General features: G+C 36.4%; 2 protein-coding genes across 2 annotated transcripts; both read right to left on the minus strand.

The window, feature by feature from the left end:
- Positions 1–2,212: 2,212 nt before the first annotated feature.
- On the minus strand, positions 2,213–4,724 carry LOC113336954 (protein NETWORKED 4A-like). The gene is made up of 4 exons (XM_026582670.1): positions 4,543–4,724; positions 4,241–4,347; positions 4,073–4,154; positions 2,213–3,967 (listed from the first exon to the last, which is right to left on the minus strand). Exons 2-4 carry the CDS (start codon positions 4,333–4,335, stop codon positions 2,468–2,470), a joined length of 1,677 nt encoding a protein of 558 aa, XP_026438455.1. The 5' UTR covers positions 4,336–4,347; positions 4,543–4,724; the 3' UTR covers positions 2,213–2,467.
- A 340-nt stretch (positions 4,725–5,064) lies between these two features.
- On the minus strand, positions 5,065–8,390 carry LOC113336900 (auxin-binding protein T85-like). The gene is made up of 5 exons (XM_026582601.1): positions 8,256–8,390; positions 8,052–8,158; positions 7,731–7,934; positions 5,798–5,865; positions 5,065–5,455 (listed from the first exon to the last, which is right to left on the minus strand). Exons 1-5 carry the CDS (start codon positions 8,347–8,349, stop codon positions 5,353–5,355), a joined length of 576 nt encoding a protein of 191 aa, XP_026438386.1. The 5' UTR covers positions 8,350–8,390; the 3' UTR covers positions 5,065–5,352.
- Between the last annotated feature and the right edge of the window lie 10,516 nt (positions 8,391–18,906).

Genomic DNA, 18,906 nt, shown 5'->3' on the forward strand with positions numbered 1-18,906 from the left:
ATTGTGCATGGTTTTTGGCTATGTAACTACTGTATAAATGGTGCAAGAGGCATTAGAAATCAGTTGGAGAGAGTTTGTGGAGTTAAATCTCATATTTTGAGAGAATAAGGCATCACCAAGAGGGTGATGGCATGTTTTGGTCCATGTGATGGCCAAGTTTTGTGATCTTCCTTTAGTGCAATAAAATGGGTTTGTTGCAGTATATCTTTCTGTTCTTATGTTGCTGATTTTTGTGAGATTGTCAGATGGATTTGATGCATGGCAAACCTATTATGCTTATGGGGGCATAAAGAGTTAGAGAGAAAGAAGATGAAGACTTCCGTTGCATAGCTTTAATAGTGAAGGAAAATGCATATGCAAGGCTTAGTACTTGTGGGTGAAGTTGATTTACTGAATCACAGAGTATTGTAGGTCATGTCCCATGAAAATATTATGCGATTTAATGGGCATGTGACAGCAGGTATCAGAGCCGTGTTTGGGGACACAGTTCTTGATTTTTCTCTCTTTTGATCAAGTTGGTATCATTTGTTTGTCGAATTCAGTGAAGAATTATTTGGGATTCACTAGTATGAATACTAGAAGAAGTTGGTCTTGTGTGCAAAGATCAATTGGAATGAAATTTGAAGCTTGAGGTAGCAATAGGCCATGAAAGTTTATGACAAAGATGTCAAAATTCCTGCCCAAAGTGTTATACGAACATGTGAGAATCATTGGAAACCGGGTTTTCAAGTGATTGCATGACAAAACTCAAGAGTATGCTGACTTCTATGGTACAAGTCAGGTGTTTAAGTCCATGTTTCTCACAAGTATGCAAATATTACGCATTTGGAATGCATATCTTTGTGGTGTTATCAGTAGCGAGTACATTACAAGAGGAAATGGAAATTTTGAAAATTCCTGAATTCAAAGATGTTATTGGCCTTTGCAGTGGCAAAGAAGATGTAGAACCTGTCTATGCGATAGAATTGAAGGTTTTTCATCGTAGCCAGTTTGATGGAAGATTAAAGTTATCTCTCTCGAATGCATGTACCTGTTAGGATCTTCACGGACCGCCGGACCCTACTTCTGGGTCCGACCACATAGCACCGATATTGTCCCCACTTAACCACCTGTTGCAGCAGGTGTGAGTTTTTAATCTAAAAGGCCTCGGTGCTATGTAAGGAGATGCCCAAGCTTATTAGGCACCACATGTACTTCCTCTTATTCCATGAGGGACTATCCTAGCTATACATATGTAGTTTATATCGCGCCACATACTCCAACAATCTTCACCTAGGCGATATTAAACCACCTCACCAATCCAATCATACTCCACCATATGATCGTTGTCCGTATATGCTACCCATCGAACATGATTATTGTCACTACGCGCCCTAGAACCCTACTCCACCTTGAGTTAATGGGAAGGCTAGCGCTAACTCCACATTGAGCACAATCTTGTCCACCTAGAACCCTGCTCCACCTGAGTTAATGGGTGCGTCACTAACTCCACCTTGAGCGCCAACTTTACTTTGGGCCTTTCCCGATCCACCTTGAGTCGGACTCCATCTGCGCCCTAAACCGGGTGACATCCACAACCACTTTTCCGTTCGGACAGTAACCCCAACCGTAGGCTCTGATACCAGTTGTTAGGATCTTCACGGACCGCCAGACCCTACTTCTGGGCCCGACCACATAGCACCGATATTGTCCCCACTTATCCACCTGTTGCAGCAGGTGTGGATTTTTAATCTAAAAGGCCTCGGTGCTATGTAAGGAGATGCCCAAACTTATTAGACACCACATGTACTTCCTCTTATTCCATGTGGGACTATCCTAGCTATACATATGTGGTTTATATCGTGCCACATACTCCAACAGTACCTTGGTGGTAATGCAAAGTCTGGTTGTGAACCAACATTTTCGTGACAATTGTGATGCCATGAAAGAAGAATTGGATGGCCACTTCTTATCTAGCATAAAGCTTATGGAAATGCTTAAGACAAAAGCTTATGGCCAATACTAGTAAACCTAACAAATATCCAAGATATTAGCCATATCTTGGAATATATGAGACCGGTCGGAATATGTCCCCTATCAATTTGAATGATACAAATTCTGTCAGATCAAGTCAGATATGCCGAATTTTAGACAGTGTCAACAATAAATAGACACTAATGGGTTAGTAGCCCTGTGTGTGAGATTATTACATCAAAGCATGTACAGAAGAGCATAACTATCTGGTACAGTTAACAACAAATATATCCACACAACGAAAAACTAATATAACTCCTATGTACAGAAATAATGGTAGACGGAACCCAAAGACTGACAAATTTCAGTTCAGTTGGAGGAAAACTAATCACCTGCCTGTTTAAGATCATGTCATCGAATGTTCAATCGAGTCGCTCCATTGGCTTCTGACGGTATTTGTTCATCTTTAGCTAGCAATGCTCAGTTGCGAGACCAAAAGACATGAGGTTAGTTACTACTTCCTGTAATAGTAAGCAATGTCTTGTACTGGTGCCTGTTTCGTAAGCTCTATAAATGCGTTCCTGAACTCGTAATAACGATTCCTGTAATGCTCTAAGGAGAAGCACAGTTGCCTTATTGCTTCTTTCTTCTCTTCTGCACCTTCTGCTATCATGTCCCTCTGCCATTCCACTTCACTCTCCATTCTTCTCAACCTTTTCTTTTGCTCCTCGGCTTGTTTTGTAGCTCCCTCGCATCTCGATATAATATCCACATGCTCTTTATGTAACCTATGCAAATGCTCTTCCATATGACAAATCATTTCATTTCTAGACACCACATCAGTCGCCAACGAAGCTGTCTTTGCGTCCAGCTCATCTCTCTCCGCTCTCAGTGTATCGAAATCCACTCTAAGTTCATGGAGGCTCTCATTCAACTTTTCTACCTCTTTCCCTTTCTCAACAATCTTTGCTGTCAAATGTCTCTCCATCTCTGCTTCACGGTTTCTTTGCAAAACTCGAAATTCATTATGTTCACCTTCAGCCCTCTTGTACTCCTCCACTAATTTACTTACATTCGACTCTGAATTCTTCAGTTTCGTCTCTAGTTCCCCTTGACCCTCTTCTAAAGCTAGTATCACCTTCTGTAGCTGAGATTTGTCATTCCTAAACTTTAACTCAGCATTAGAGAATGCTACTTTCAGTTCCTTAATATACATATCGCGTTTAGATACGTATACGTCTAACGTCTTATTCTGCTCTTTCAGAAGTGCTGTCTGGACTTCAAATGCTTTTAAGGAAGATTTGGTTGCATCCAGTTCAAGTTTCAATTTGGCAACCTCTTCTTCTGACAGACGATGCCTCTCCATCTCTTCTGCTTCACGGTTTCTTTGCAAAACTCGAAATTCTTTATGTTCATCTTCAAGTCTCTTGTGCTCCTCCACTAATTTGCGTACCTCCAACTCCGAATTCTTCAGATCCGTCTCTAGTACCCCTTGACGCTGTTCTAAAGCTAGTATTACCTTCTGTAGCTGAGCTTCCTCATTCCTAAATTTCAGCTTAGCATTAGAGATGGCTACTTTCAGTTCCCTTATCTCCGTATGGCGTTGAGATACATATACGTCTAACGTTTTATTCTGCTCTTTCAGAAATGCTGTCTGGGATTCAGATGCTTTTAAGGAGGATTTGGTTGCATCCAGTTCAAGTTTCAAATTTGCATTCTCTTCTTCTGACAAACGATGCTTTTGGCTTCTGACCCTCCCTTGTTCTTCCAACCGCTTCTTGACGCTGCAGGCTAAGTCAGAAACATCTGAAATCAAATCCAAAGCATCACTGGTCACTCCTTTATAACATTTGTTTTTCTCAAGTTCAAGCCTCAATCTTGCAATCTGGTTTTGCAGCTCCAGCACCAGACTAGTTTCCCCGTTGTTGTTGGTCTTGGGGTCACTAAACCACCAAGAAAGCGTCTTTTCTGATTCTAACCTCTTCATGGTTTTGCTTGACATGACGATTGCCCCCTGAATTTGCACACCATTGAATACAGCCAGCACCCAATTAATACTGCAATAACCACCTTCCTGTCGAACATTTTTGCGATTCTAAGTGACAGAATTAGTACATACCAGGGTAGACCAGCATGATGACCAGTCATACGACGACGAATAATGTGGGTAAGTGTCAAAGAATGATCCCACTGCGTGAAACCTGTCCAAATTTTTGTTCAACTCAATTATACTTGGAAAAGATTTTGTGTGCAAATCGAACAAACAAAATTTATAGGCTTTTATTACCTGGAATAAACAATCCAGACCATGACAAAAAGGCAAAGAGCTCTCTTGTCATTTCGTGGTGAATAAGAAGCATGCCCCTTCAGTACCACATCCATCTTGTTGTGTTGCTGATCCAAAAAAAAAAGATGCAATAACAACAGAAAACATAGTCAATTGTTGCCGGTGGGCGTCAGGCCGAAACCGTTAACAATCCTTCTCTTGTAAACTGTTTTTCAGAGAGAATTATTAAGTCCAACAGGTTTCAAACATAAAAAGACAGAAATTTTCGAACAGTAACAACAACTTGAAGTAGTGAGTGGTACCTGAGCTTAAGATCTACCTGTTGTCCTCTGTCCGGCGCCTAATTCGATGAATGCTGATGAACAAAAAATGCCTGTACTTCTCTTCACTTCTCCTGTGTCTATATGGATAAAATTATGATCATTCATTCCATTATTCTTCTTTAACAAAAAAGAGATACTGATCACCTGAGAAGAGGATAATAGTCAGGATATGCTTAGTTGCATTTTTGATTATTGTTTAGTTGTTTCTGTTTCAAGGATTTTAATGTAAGGATATGCTTTGTTGCATTTTCTCTAATTAGGTGCATGTTTCACAATGGCAGCACAATTATATGATATAAGTTGTTGCTGCAATAAATCCGTGGGGAGTCATGCAGTTGTGGTAGTGTTAAATGCGTGACGGGCAATGTCCAGTAAGTGAGCTGTAGTCCCTAGAAGATGGCCCCATCTCATTCTCAAATAAAAGTTGGCTTCTTTATGTTACGTAGACTTTACCTTTGCAAGAACGATTGGTATCCTTCCGAGCAATTCCAAGACATTTTAGAATAATGGATTTGGCCATTGTGATACTGTAGTATTATTAAGACATCACAAGGCGTTAATAAAAAGGAATAAAAGAATTTCAGGAAACTATTGAGTCGCTGAGTTCAGCAAGGTTGTTCAGTTAAACTCCAACACAAGATAAGGTGTAAAAAAACAAGGTTGTTCTCGCTTCTATACACAGTTTACAAATTTCTCTGATCTTTCTGCCACATATCCGTGATACTATTGATCATCATAAATTGTATATCTTGATAGACAGATAACAATTTTTTTTCGACTGTGTACTTCTCACAACTCATCTTTGGGCGAGTAGAAGCAATCTTCGTCCCAGTAGTAAGGATACTTCAATTTGGCTGCAGTGTGAGGCATAAACCAATCCTCGTACATGAACCTGCAAAAAGGGTACATGTTAATGTTATAGACATTTTGTTTGTCTGTCAAAGTCACAAGCTCTTGTGATAGAAAGCATTTACGAAATTGAATAAACCCTTTTAAAACTTTCGAACCACAAAAGAGAAATTTAACACTCGACTATTAAATTGTGGTAAATGAAGTTGTTGCAAACCAAAATATTCAAGGATAATAATCCACTGAGTAAAAAGTTTTATGAGCAACTACAGCTTAAAACTGAGTTATGAATCGCAATCCTACATAATCACACAGCTTAAAACTGAGTTATGAATCGCAATCCTACATAATCACCACACATAGGTAAGGTTTAAGAGTAACTAACACTTTAACAGGCGGACGAGATATTACAACCAAAACCTGCAAGTCATCATATGCATTTGTATTCCAAACCTGCAAGTCATCATAAGTGAAAGGGGCAAATTAGAACGATAGCAAATAACCAAATTATAGCTATTACAAAAAACCTGTTTTACGGGGACACGGACATGGTGTCAGAGTCTTGCGTCCAATACGTTACCTTGACACGACAACGTAAAAAACTAGAACACGGGGACACGACATATGCAAAATAGATCAGATAGCAAAATACATACTAATACATATATAGATTAATACAAAATACAACATTGCAAAAAACAGACTACGCTGATATTTTCTACCTATCTTCATGGTCCGATAGATTTTAGCTGTAGTAGTTGGCTTGTGGCTCAACTGTCACCACATAGTGGAGTTATGTAACTAGGTACATTCAGGCCTGAATTTGGCTAATTCTTGTTCTGTAGGTGCATCCAAGCTAGTTTCATCAATAAACACACCCCAATACTGAGTAGTTCCTTTGACATATCTATCTTCGTTTTTAGATAATAATCTAATGCTACTATGAACATAGACTAGATCCTCTGCTCTCTTAGGATGAAGCTAACGAAAAATATTTTGTGGTATTTTCTAGAGAATATCCTTACGGATGTCATTTTAAGGTATAAAGCTCAGTATTTGATATTTTATTAGGGAAATGAGCCGTGTCCCGCGTGTCCGTGTCCAAACACGTCGACACGGCAAAAGAAAAAGAAAAAGCTAAAAAGCATGAATTATACTACACCATAACATGCAAAAGGAAGAATGAACTGATAGGCTAGCTAGATTTGTGCATAATATTGACAACGTTTTTCCTATATGTAGAAGTGATGCTGACTGTCAGATAGCTCGCAGGATATGGTTTGATTTTTTTTTTTTTTGAAGCATGATGGTTTGCATTAGATACTAATACTGTAGGAGTATTAAATGGAATGTCTACTGTGGATTGGATATCTAGCTGATTTAATTTATCCCTTTTTCCTAGGGAAGACAGAATGAGATAACTGTGTTTGCAGGTTTCTCCTTGTGGCATATATGGAAGTTGAGGTGTGCTATTGTGTTTGATCATAGTCAAGATGGATGACTTAGCAAGACAGATCGACCAGGCTATTAGTGACCGGTCAAATGTAAACAGGAAGAATTCTGGTATTGGTCAGGCAGGAAGCCAGAATAGGACTCCCCATGTTTGGAAACTACATGTTTGATGATACAGGGAAGCAGATTGTATCCCAGGGATAGCTAAAGATGAGGAGGAGGCTGAAGCCGTAGCAGCATCCGAGGCTATTAAATGTGCCAGATGCTGAGGAATTCTCAAGTTGCAGCTGGAAGGAGACTGTTCGAATGTTTCTAATGCTATTAGCGGTAGTAGAGGATCCACAAAATGGACAAATGATAGTTTTGTAAATGACTGTAAGCATTTTCTTAAAAATTTTGATTCATGGAAATGTTCCCATGTGCATAGAGAATCAAACGATGTAGCTGATTCTCTAGCAAAGGAAGCTACGCAAAGAGTGAGTTCAGTGTTTATGGATGTAAGTTTCCCTGTAACTCTTGTTTAAGCTCAATAATAGTTTTCTTCCTATAAAAAAAAAAGAAAAAAAAAACTATTCGACTGTTACAAATTAGTGCCAGTAATTCGTAGAACGAACCAACTTCAGCAAACATCCCTGTATCTTAATGTATGTTTCAGTTGCCACCAGATGATGAAGCCATTTCATTAGTTTCTTTCTTTCTGCCTATTCTGATTTCTTATCTATTTGCTGTCATTTCTTTTAATCTCTAGCTTACCACCTAAATCCTTCCGGTAAGTTATTTCTTAATCTAGTGCATGCTGCAGATAAATAGAAGCTCGCAATGAGGGTGGTAAGAATAATAGTAGACAACAAAAGCAGCCTTTTTACCTGATGAGCATCATTCATGGGGATATGAAATGTACTATTCGAAAATATCGGAAACTCTTGCGGCTTTCCAGGCTGTTTCTCATGTGAATTTGAGGCAATAAGAAGCGTACCACTCCCTTTTAAGACCACAAACACTTCTTCACAAGAGTGCCTGTGGATTGGTGTCCTTGATCCTGGAGAAAATGTTTGGAGCCATATCTCAACCTGGAAAGTGGAAACACAATGAAGTTTCATATTTTACTCATCATATTACCACATACATCTTTCTTAGGCATTTAAGCATACATCATATGGGCATTTAAGCGTACATCATATATGTACCTCTTTCATTCCATGTAGAACTGAACCAGCAACAGTGATATGTGATAGTCCTCCTCTCCCATAATCACTCTGCGGAAGCTCACTGATATTCCTAACTAATGGTATTCCTACCAATTCAAGAACAAGAAACACGGTTATATATCAAATTAGGGGGAAAAAACCTTAAACATTTCCAATTTAGAATGTTCAATGCTTCAATCTTACCATTTTTGGAGCAAATTGAAGCCTTGGAGGAGGTAATAGAGGAGATTAAAACAAAAATCAGAAGAAGAGAGCAGAATGGAGAAGATTTTATCATCCTGTAATATTATTTTGGTGAAAGTTTCCAGACTATGAGAGAATGCTCGGAATGAAAAGTAAAGAAGAAAGAAAGTTTATTCTTAGTGATAATATACATTTCGGTATAAGTTAATAAAATAATTCTGTGAGGTGTTTTTAGTTGATGAAGATTGAACGGTCGATATTAGCTTTTGGAGTTGGATGACGTAATGTTTTTGTCATGTTTACATAAGGTGAAGTACGTAAATTATGCTTCCGGTTGTACTGGAGTTTTGCTTTCACTGCCACCTTCTAGGCTTGAGTTGAGATTTTGACAGGTGGGGGTAGATAGTGTAGCTCCGCTGTATGCCAAACTGTGCGTTTAGGGACATCCCATATTCTTTTGCATCTGACTCGGTATCAGGATCAGGGAGTCGACCACATTGTCTCGACTCGATTCGGATGTCAGATTGTTTGTTTTCTAATTTTGAACAAACCTGGTTCAGTATCCAACTTTTTTTGAAAAATCTGGATATTTTTTAGTAAAAATGTTTTTCCAAACGCTTGTGTATCCCATATTAGATCTATGAATGTTAGAAAGATTGAGCTTAATGAAAAACACCTTGGCATTCTACTCTTTCTTAAAAGAAATAGAGCTGACTCAATGTCTCCCTTAAACACTCATAGTGATTCTAGATTGTCTAACTGGAAAAGTAAAAAATTAACTCAATCAGGAAGATATGTTCTTGTTCAACACACTCTGAAAACTTCCTCTAACTATCATATGAACTCCTTTCTTCTTCCTAATACCATCATTAGAAAGATGGAAAAATTCTTGTGGGGTTTTTGGTGGGGGAAAATGGTCATAAGGGCTACTATTTCAAACAATGGGACAATGTTTGTACTCATAAGTTGCAAAGGGGTTTAGGCTTTAGAAACTTTAGAAAAATCAATTTAGCTATCTTAACAAGAATAGCTTGGTTATTAATTTATTCCCGTGACGAACTTTGGGTAAAATTTTCGAAGTGTAAGTATTTTAAAAATTGTCATCTTATTCATTACAAAAAGTCATGGAACAACCTTGGGTTTGGTCTAGTATTTGGCATGGTTTAGATATAAGAAAACAGTATGCTCTATGGGATATTAGGGGTGGAAGTAGTGTAAATGCTTTTACTAACAATTGGATAATAAATCGAACTGCTCTTATATGTGCTAGCTATCTTAATCCTAATTATAGTGTTTTGATTTTATTGTGCAAGACACTAGAAGTCAAAATGTTCCCTTAGTTCAGGATTTCTTTACTAGTGAAAAAACAGTCAAAAAATATGTGATATCAGAATTCCAATCTTTGGTAGTGATATTCTTATTAGGCATTACAACAAAAATAGAAACCTGACTGTTAAGTCTGTCTAAAAATTGTTGGCTAATGAACTTCCACATAATTATGTTTTTAATCCTGACATCGAAACCTATAAAGCCCTTTGGAAGTCACCTCTTTTACCAAAAACCCAACTGTTTCTTTGGAAATGTGTAGAAAACATCCTTCCTACAGGTATCAAGCTTGCTAGATATAAGAACAATTATGATGAGAGTTGTAACATGTGTAGTTCTGGTATTACTGAAACTCCAGAACATATGCTATTAAATTTCTCCTTTTCTAAATGGTCTAGCATTCCTGCTATGAGTCATCATGTTTTACAGGATTCATACTCATGTATAAGAATTAAGAATCAGATAACTAAATTCTTTCTACCAGTCATCTTCAAGACCAGCTTATCACTGTCATGACCATTGCGATCTGGAAAGATAGATATTCCAAAGTGCTTCAAGACAAGTCCCTAAATCTTCAAGTTACAGCTAGGACTGCCCTTAGAGTAGCTGAGGAAACAACCAACACATTAGTTGTTAATTCTACTTCTAATTCTGACATATCCATACCAAATCATGAGTCAACTAGCAACTCGAATATCCCACAAGGCTGTCTTCTTATATATTGTGATGCCTCTTTTGATAAAGACATTAACAAATCTGGTGGTAGTATTGTGGCTATGCAATCTACAGGTGGTTTCAAGGGATGCAAACTAGTCTCAGGAGTGGCCAATAATCCAGAAGGAGCTGAAAGTATGACATTACTGGTAGATGCAAAATGGATTAAAGAGAAGAATTACCAAGACATTTTCGTAATTAGTGATGCCAAAAATTTTATGGCTTATGTTATAATAATTGCAAAGACCAATTGGTCCTATTGCTCTGTCTTAGATGATTGTTTATTCCTTTTACAAGACATTAACATTCTTAGTTTTCAATATCTTAAAAGAGACCAGAATGGTGTAGCTGATATAATATTGCTGCTAAGCATAGTAGAGTTCTGAATATAACAGGTGAATGATATGAGGATAAGTAACCATACTTTCTTCAAAATGATGTGAACTCTTATTAAGGCAATGGATATTTTTTCTTTCCTAGCAAAGAAAAAAAAATTACTCACTCACGTAATTTTGAATTAGTTGAGTCAGATTTGACTCAAGAAATAAATATTTGAGTTAGATTCAGATGAATCAGGTGATTTCAGTCAAATCTAAACACGATGTAAGCCTCTACATATCGGCGATTAAATACGAGTCGACCCACTTTTCTTATTTTGATAATTTCATCCTTTTAATCATGAAATAATTGATTTTCAACTGTCTAATCCTCAAACCGCTACCAGTCTATCAATCTTCTGTCATATTTTTTTTGTCTTCATTCCCTAGTTTTACAATCTTAATAATCATTTTTTTAGTTTTTCTCATGGATAACTAATTTTCCTTATTTCTCCCCTAAGTACATCATAGTATTGTCCTTTCAATGGATTTTGCCTACTATCCAGTATTGACCAAAACGTTTGCAGTAGTTGTCGTAGTGTTTGTGGAAGCAAAATGTTTTAAAAATGTGATCATAGATGCTTGGGAATGGATAAAATCAGGATAGTTCAGTAGCAACACGTCTCCTGGTTGGAATACTTTAAGGAATCTTATTCACAAACATGTGAGTCGCACATGTCAAAAGTCGGATTTCAGTTACAAATTCAAATTCAAATTTAAAATCCCTATTTCTATTAATAAAAATTAATAAGAAAATAAAAAATACCTTTCTTTCTTCCGCGGGAATTTTCAAACATTATTCTTTCCTTTTCACTTCTTGTGTTCTTACCATCAATCAACAAAAAATATTGATGATCTAGCAAAGAAAAAATATTCAATGGTCCTTAAACCCTAGAGAATATATTTATATATACAAATCTAATTGTGCTAGCCATTTTCATCTCTACACGGAGGTCATAAATCAAAAACGGTATCTAACCAAAAAAATAAGTAGTGAATCTGATCAAGAAGAAGTTACTGAAATCATTTTGAAGATGCAAGAAGCAAATTTAGAAGGAAAAAAAGGGAATAATTCAATAAAGATATGGTCACCTATGAAGCGGCTAATAAAGAGGGAGAAAATGACTAGAAGATCTTCTTAATGGGATTATCATCAAAGGAACATGAATCATAAATCTATTGAGAAAAATATTAGGTTCACTTGACTGTTTCTTTCTGAAGAGGATGTTCAAATTATGAAAATTGGATCAAATATAGTTGTTTTTAGTTTCAAGAAATGGATTCATCTCAACAAGGTATTCGAGGAGAGACCATGGAGTATAGGAAATAATGCAGTTATTTTTCATGATTACAACTCCTCGATGATATATCAAAACTTAGACTTGGAGAATCAATGATTTTGGATTCAATTAAAATATTTACTTCCTAAACCTATGCTTTTGATGCAGGTTTCACTAGATGGATCAGATTTTTCAATGAAAAGAAACCTCACAATATTTGTCCTGAGTGTTATGTTCTAAACTATTTAAAAAATTTATTGTATAAATAGAGAGAAAAAACTAAAAGAAGCTCACCAGAAGCCTCTAGTCTTTCATAATTGAGACGGAAAAGAAGATCCTTTACTAATACAGTGAGAGCTAAAATTGTTAAGAGAATGTTACGTAATTTCTTTATCATTCAATTCGTGTATTCTCCATATGTAATAGAGTTTTGCACTAAAATTTACAAAGGTGAGGATTGTTAGAGGATTGCTCTGTTGAACCCGCCAAGCGTTGGTATGTCAAGGTTGGTTGTCATATTTTAGTATCAAAACTCATAAGTCGCTTGATTAGGTTACTAGAGTCAACTTTGTTAGGTTAGACTAGGAATTCTAAAAATGTTGAGACATACAAGTATTAATCTGAAGACCTAAATAATCCAAAGATGTATCGACATCAACGAAGACATCATCCTTCCAATTGAGGTTAGTAAGACATGACTTGACTTATTTCCATTTATATATTGTAAACTTTCAAGTCGTTTCTAATTGAAAACATAAAATGAGAAGTTATATACACGAAAGTATGGTATTAGAGACTTGATCATCTTATTATGATCAAAGTGTCAAGGAACAATATATCAATAGTTGTGAATTATTTATTTTGGTATATTATATTATGAAGTATAATGTTTTTTTTTTAACTTCGTAATTGCGATATTAACATAACCTTTGTAACTCGTTACTATATTGTGTAGTGAACATATGTTTGAATTCATTCCTACAAAACTATGTTTAACTACATGAGTTTAAGGAAGTAGACTTACGAACTTGTTTCTTAGTTGAAAGAAATCAATAAGATTGAAGGTCCGGTTTTCATTGAATATCTAATATTAGACCGATCCTGATCTACATAGGGAATCAAGGTAGAACCGATCCTAACTTATGTTGGAATTCAAGGTAGAACCGATCTTTACCTATATTGGGAGTCAAGGTAGAACTGATCCTAACCTATGTTGGGAGTCAAGGTAGAACTGGTCCATGTTAGAGCATTGCTCGGTCGAACTCACAAGTGTTTCTATCTCAAGCTTGTTGTCAAATTTAATTTTCAAAACTATATCTTGATTTCTAGTCTACAATTAGTTAAGTCTCGGACTAGGATAGAAATGTAGTTGAGAAATAGTGGATCACGTCAGTCATCATTGTGTGCTACCGTTTGAAGGCGAAGATCAACAGAAGATTTTGAGGACTTTATCAACAAAAGGTAAGTGAAGACTAAACCACCTATCACGATGTCACATAACTAATTAGACTATTATGCATAGACAAGAATTTCGAGTCAAGTTTATCTTGATAATTGGTTCTCGAAATATAATGATGACTAAGCATAATGAACATTTGTTCATACTTGATGAATTTCGGTTAAGGAAAGTATATTGTTTGGAATCAAAATCATGATTCAAGTTGTCATTTGAAAATAGCGTGGAACAGTGATATGTGTCACTAATGTTATTCAGGAATATTTCGAATCAATTTAAAGAAATATATAACTACTATAGATTCGGATACAAGACAGTGGTATCAGTTTTACAAAATGGGAAAACTGTTATAAATATGAACTCGTATTACATGTACTTGTACACTTAACGAAGTACCTATATATATATCGACTTACAGATTTATTGAACACATATTCTTATGTATATCATATGAAAATTTGTTAGACTCGTGAACCGGATCGGTATGCATACTTGTATGCAAATCATTTTTGAACAGTGGTCACAGAACCAGATTAGTTTTCAAACCGGTACGCAAACTGAAACAGTTATGTGTTCCTGAACTCGGCAGTGTTTCCAAACCGGTAGCAAACTGATTTAGTTATGTGAACTCTGGAACCGGTGACAGTCTTAAGGTTTCCAAATCGGTATGAAAACTTGAAAAGTTTTGTTAACTCCGGGACTCGGTTTGGTTAAAAGTTTACAAACCGATATGCGTACTATGACTGAACCGATTCACGAACGATAATAGTATTTGCACCTTGTACACCTACTAACCATGTTAAATTAATTATACGAGATAATTAACATTTGATTAATTCTCTAAAAACACTAAACTTATTTTTATCACATGTTTGTGACTCAAAGTTATATATTATGTGTTCATGAAAACGAATATTAAGCTTTTAAGTTCAAACCGGCTAGTTTTGAATAACCATGTTGAACTTTGATCAACTAAATTAAACCAAACAAGTGAGTCGAATCGTTTTGACTCGGTGAATCAGAAGAGTCATCTTAGCTTACTCATTATTCAGACCGAGTCAGATGAAATGGGTAAGTGGGACGGTTTCAGTATGCCGGTTCAGACCCATTGGACTTGGGCTTAGGCAAAATTTCTTATTTTTACATTTTCTGCAAAGTTGTAGAGTTTTTGAGATCTTTCAAATGACACCAAGATTGACCTTATTTGGATAAATATATATTTTTTTATGTCCAACCATTGATAGAATTAGAACCATTAGTTATTTCACATAGCCATTAATTATGAACTTGAATGATATTACAATATGATCATTGTACGAGCCTATTAGATGAACTCTTAGAGTGATTGTGTAATTAACAATTAGTTTTATTAACAACCATCGATTTAAAGGATGAACCTACGGACTGAGGATTTCTAGGTAGGAAAGGCTTGTCATCAAATGAGGTGGGAATCGATAACGAACTCTCTTATATTCATTATTGTTTTACAAATCTATTTATATTTCGAAAGTCATGCATATCTTTGCTAGTATATGATATGTATATGCAGGTATATATGAGTGTAATACAAACTAGTTTTTTTTTTTTTTTACATTTTGGAATGGGATTGGATCTTTAGAAACAACTAATATCCGTGTTTTTGGAGTATTTACTTATTTTCAAAAGTGCTTCTTCCCATTGACTGGAAAGTGGTTACAAACTTTACTAGTTGTTAGCATGAAAGAGAGAAGGTTTCCTTTTGATTGGTATGAGATGTGTGCCACGATTTATATCTACTATATTTATTTTACGCAAATCTATAGGTGCGGGAGGGTACGCAATATTCTTCCCTATTTCTGTACGGGAAATTCATGTCTAGCTCATACATGGATTTTTACTATTCTTTTAACTCACTTTGACAAAGTTATTATAATATGTTTTTGGTATTTAGAGAGAAAGATGTTGAGAATCTTATATACGATTGTTGAATTGACGCATGATTTGAGTGGCCAATTTTAGGATAGATGCCTCTGTCCGATGTAAAGTTAGCACCATTAGTTTCTTTGAATAATTGATATTTAGTGTGCGTGTATGAATGAGGTACTGGTAAGGTACAAATCTGAATCATACTACAAGGCCGAAAACCTCATACCGCGTTAATGATCATTAAAGAATACGAAAAGATCCAACCTTACTACTCTGAAGAATTACGTCGCTCAACTATTATTAATGTTGTGAATGTGTGCTGGATGATTGGTTGGTAGAAATTATATTTCAGTACAACTATTATTATCAATATGATTTATCTGTTTTCCGTGTTTTCTGGGTTTTCTACAAAACTTGTGTTGTCTTTTAATCATGCTAGTGATTACTTGAAAGTTAGTTGTTATTTATACTGGTCACCCCTTTTGAGGATGATGTGCTCACTCACTTCCCACTTTCAGTTTCAGAGACAGATCAAGTAATGCTCGTGATGATGACCGTTCAAGTCTTGGAAGCTTCGAGGAATCGAGTCCGTTAGTTGGTTAGCTTCTACTATATTTATTTTGTGTTTATAATTTATTTGCAGACCAACCTTACTATTGTATATATATATCCTCAGAGATATATTCTTGTATCTATTATTAGATAGGGGTTTAGTTTTGGGTTAAGTTTTGTATCATATTTATAATTTGTGAATATCTTGAGAATATTTTCGGTTTTGGAAATTCCTTGGTGTCCAAACTTCCTTGTCTATAAATACTTGAAGTTTGACTTTCTAGCAAACTAATCCTTCGTAACAACAAACTTCCTCTTTTGTTGTTGTTACTGGTGTAGCCGCATATTCGGAGAGGAGAGTAACCTAATTTGGCGAAATCTCTTACGGCCGCTCAGTTTAAAGTCTTCTTTGGGATTGAGAAGCTCTAGCATGTACCGTTGGTGGGAAACTAGATAATTACGGTTTATCTTTTGTTTTCGATTGATTTGATTGACTAACAGTGGTTGAAATCTGATTGCACCTAGTTTGTTTATTCTTGAGAATCTTCTCTTCTGATATAAGATTCACTCAAACTAGTTCAGAGTTTCGACAGGGATCTTTAGATTGTTGTGATTTCTAAAGACGATATTGTGATAATCTATTGTTAACAGACTTCGTTCTGTGCGTGATTGATTACAAGAGATTCAAGTGATTGTGTGCAGGTTTTTGTTGAAGATTTAAGAAGATTTGAAGACAAAGAAGATATTGAAGATCTGACTTGGGTTTTATAATCTTTGTTGTGCACAATACTTGTTTTGGTAAAATAGGATCCAATTAATAATCGGTTTATCCTTGTAGTAGATTGGGTTGATTAATTGAGTAGATTGGCATCAACACAATTCTTTGGATTAAGAGTGTTGTTGGATTAATCTTAACGATTACCTTTTGGTGATTGAACATAAGATAGATCTAAGGACCTGATGAAGGAGCTTATGTTAAGATAAATGGAAGAGCCTTTGTTTGACTCATATCACTTGGTTGAAGAGAGTTGATACCAAACATATTTGTTGTTCCTTTACTGTTTGGAATACGAACCAAAGGAATTGTTCCAAGTACGTGACTTATTTATAAGTTGGAGGCGTGGGAATACAGACGGAACTAGGTGAACCATGGGTTTAGTTGCTTGGTCTCAACTATACGAAGTTAGGTGTAATTTTGTCTAGCGGCTTAATCCTAAGAGTATTCAATTCTGGACTAGGTTCCGGGGTTTTTCTACATTTGCGGTTTCCTCGTTAACAAAATATTGCTGTGTCATTTACTTTTATTTTCCGCATTATAATTTGTTTTATTATAATTAAAGTAAATTACACAAACGTTAATTCCTATTTACTTGATAAGCAATCCTATTGTGTTTGGTTAAGTCCGAACCTTTGTATCAAGTAAACATACTTCGTTGTTGTATTGTGTCGATTTCGTATCCATAGACGATCACACGAAGTGTGAACCTATTAGTTGTATTGTCTCGTCTCAGTCCATAGAAAATCACTTTCGGAGAAAGGACTTATAGGTAGGAAAAGTTTTAGCTTGAGGTATATTTGGTTACCCTCGCCTTTTCACATTCTTCCGCGATCAGAGAGAGTAATTTGCTCTGACGTGAAGAAGTATTTTCTGTAGAAGGCGTTAATCATTTCTCCCCAACTAGTTATACTTCCTGGTGCGATATTGTTGTACCAGGTATATGCTCTGCCTTTAAGAGAATTTGAAAATTCCCTAAGACAGATGACATGTTTAGGCTCATGTTCTCCCAATGCTTCCAGAAACGGAGAAACATGCTCCCGAGCATTGCCTGTTCCATCATATAAAGTAAAGGTTGGAGAGGTATAACCTTTTGGAAAAGGAATCCTTTGCGTAGCAACACGGTATGGAGGTTGGTGACGATGGACAGATGATGTATTATCTTTTCCACGGTTCTCCAAGAGGCGTCCCAAATCTTCCGGAGTGATGTAACTCGATGGTTCCTTCACTGGTGGGTCATCTGCAGCTTTGCGGACTTCATCGTCATCCACCACATGAATTGGAGTGACTTCAGGATCAACAGTCGAAGATGTTCCTTTGCCCTTTCCTTTTTCTTGAGTTTTCTCTGACATCTTGTCTGTGAGATTCTTGAGATAATTGCATAGCTTCTACTGAGTTTTGACCATGTCAATATGATTTTTTCAAGAGTTTCTTGCACCTTCATGAGATCACCTATGGTAGGCGGATTTTCTCTGATTTCTTCGGGAGATCGGCCAAAAAGAGGATTGTCTCCGATGTTGGTTTGCAGAGGAGTGATATCGCCGTTGTTGGAAACATGAGTAGTTTCTGGAGCACCACCATTGTTGCTAGTGCTAGCGTTGTTTGTGTTAGGATATGTAACTGAAATTGACCTTAGATCAACCATCTTGTAAAAGCTTGAGATTGCAACCGAGAGATTAATCTCTCAATGTGGTCGCCAATCTGTTGATGGGAGAAACGATTTACTGGTTTTCTAGGAAATGAGGAGACGACCGTGCGGAGGAGACTCCTCGAACCGGGAAAATTACTTTAAACTTTTGCAAACAGATGCACTGCAAAAAGGGAGTGCTTTGAATTCGAGAGATCAATCTGTAAGACTCCGTCCTAAACCAAGACAATGACCATTCCAGAGTCAATTCGGTCACAAGATAGGATGGGTTGATCTGTAGGAGGGAAGCTGAGAAATGTGTGAGATTAATGGTGATCAAGGATTGTTGGTGTGTTGTGTACTTTTGCTTAAAGAAGTTCTGAATTGATCGAATTTTCTCTGTTGAGAGTGATTTCTCAGACGAACGTTGTTTTTTCGACGAAAGGTTGTATTGTATGAACGTTGTCTCTTGACGATAATTGTCTGTTTTTCAATCATGGGTTCAGAGACTTATTTATATTCCAAAAGCAGTAGATACATTGATCCCAGTAATAATGACAGTTGCTGAAGTCAAAGAGTGGGAAAGTGGGAAATCGTGTTAAAACCAGTTACTCATCGTGCGGAGACTTGGTTGATTGT

Source organism: Papaver somniferum, unplaced genomic scaffold, assembly GCF_003573695.1.
Source record: "Papaver somniferum cultivar HN1 unplaced genomic scaffold, ASM357369v1 unplaced-scaffold_154, whole genome shotgun sequence".
NCBI classification, from domain to species: Eukaryota; Viridiplantae; Streptophyta; class Magnoliopsida; order Ranunculales; family Papaveraceae; genus Papaver; species Papaver somniferum.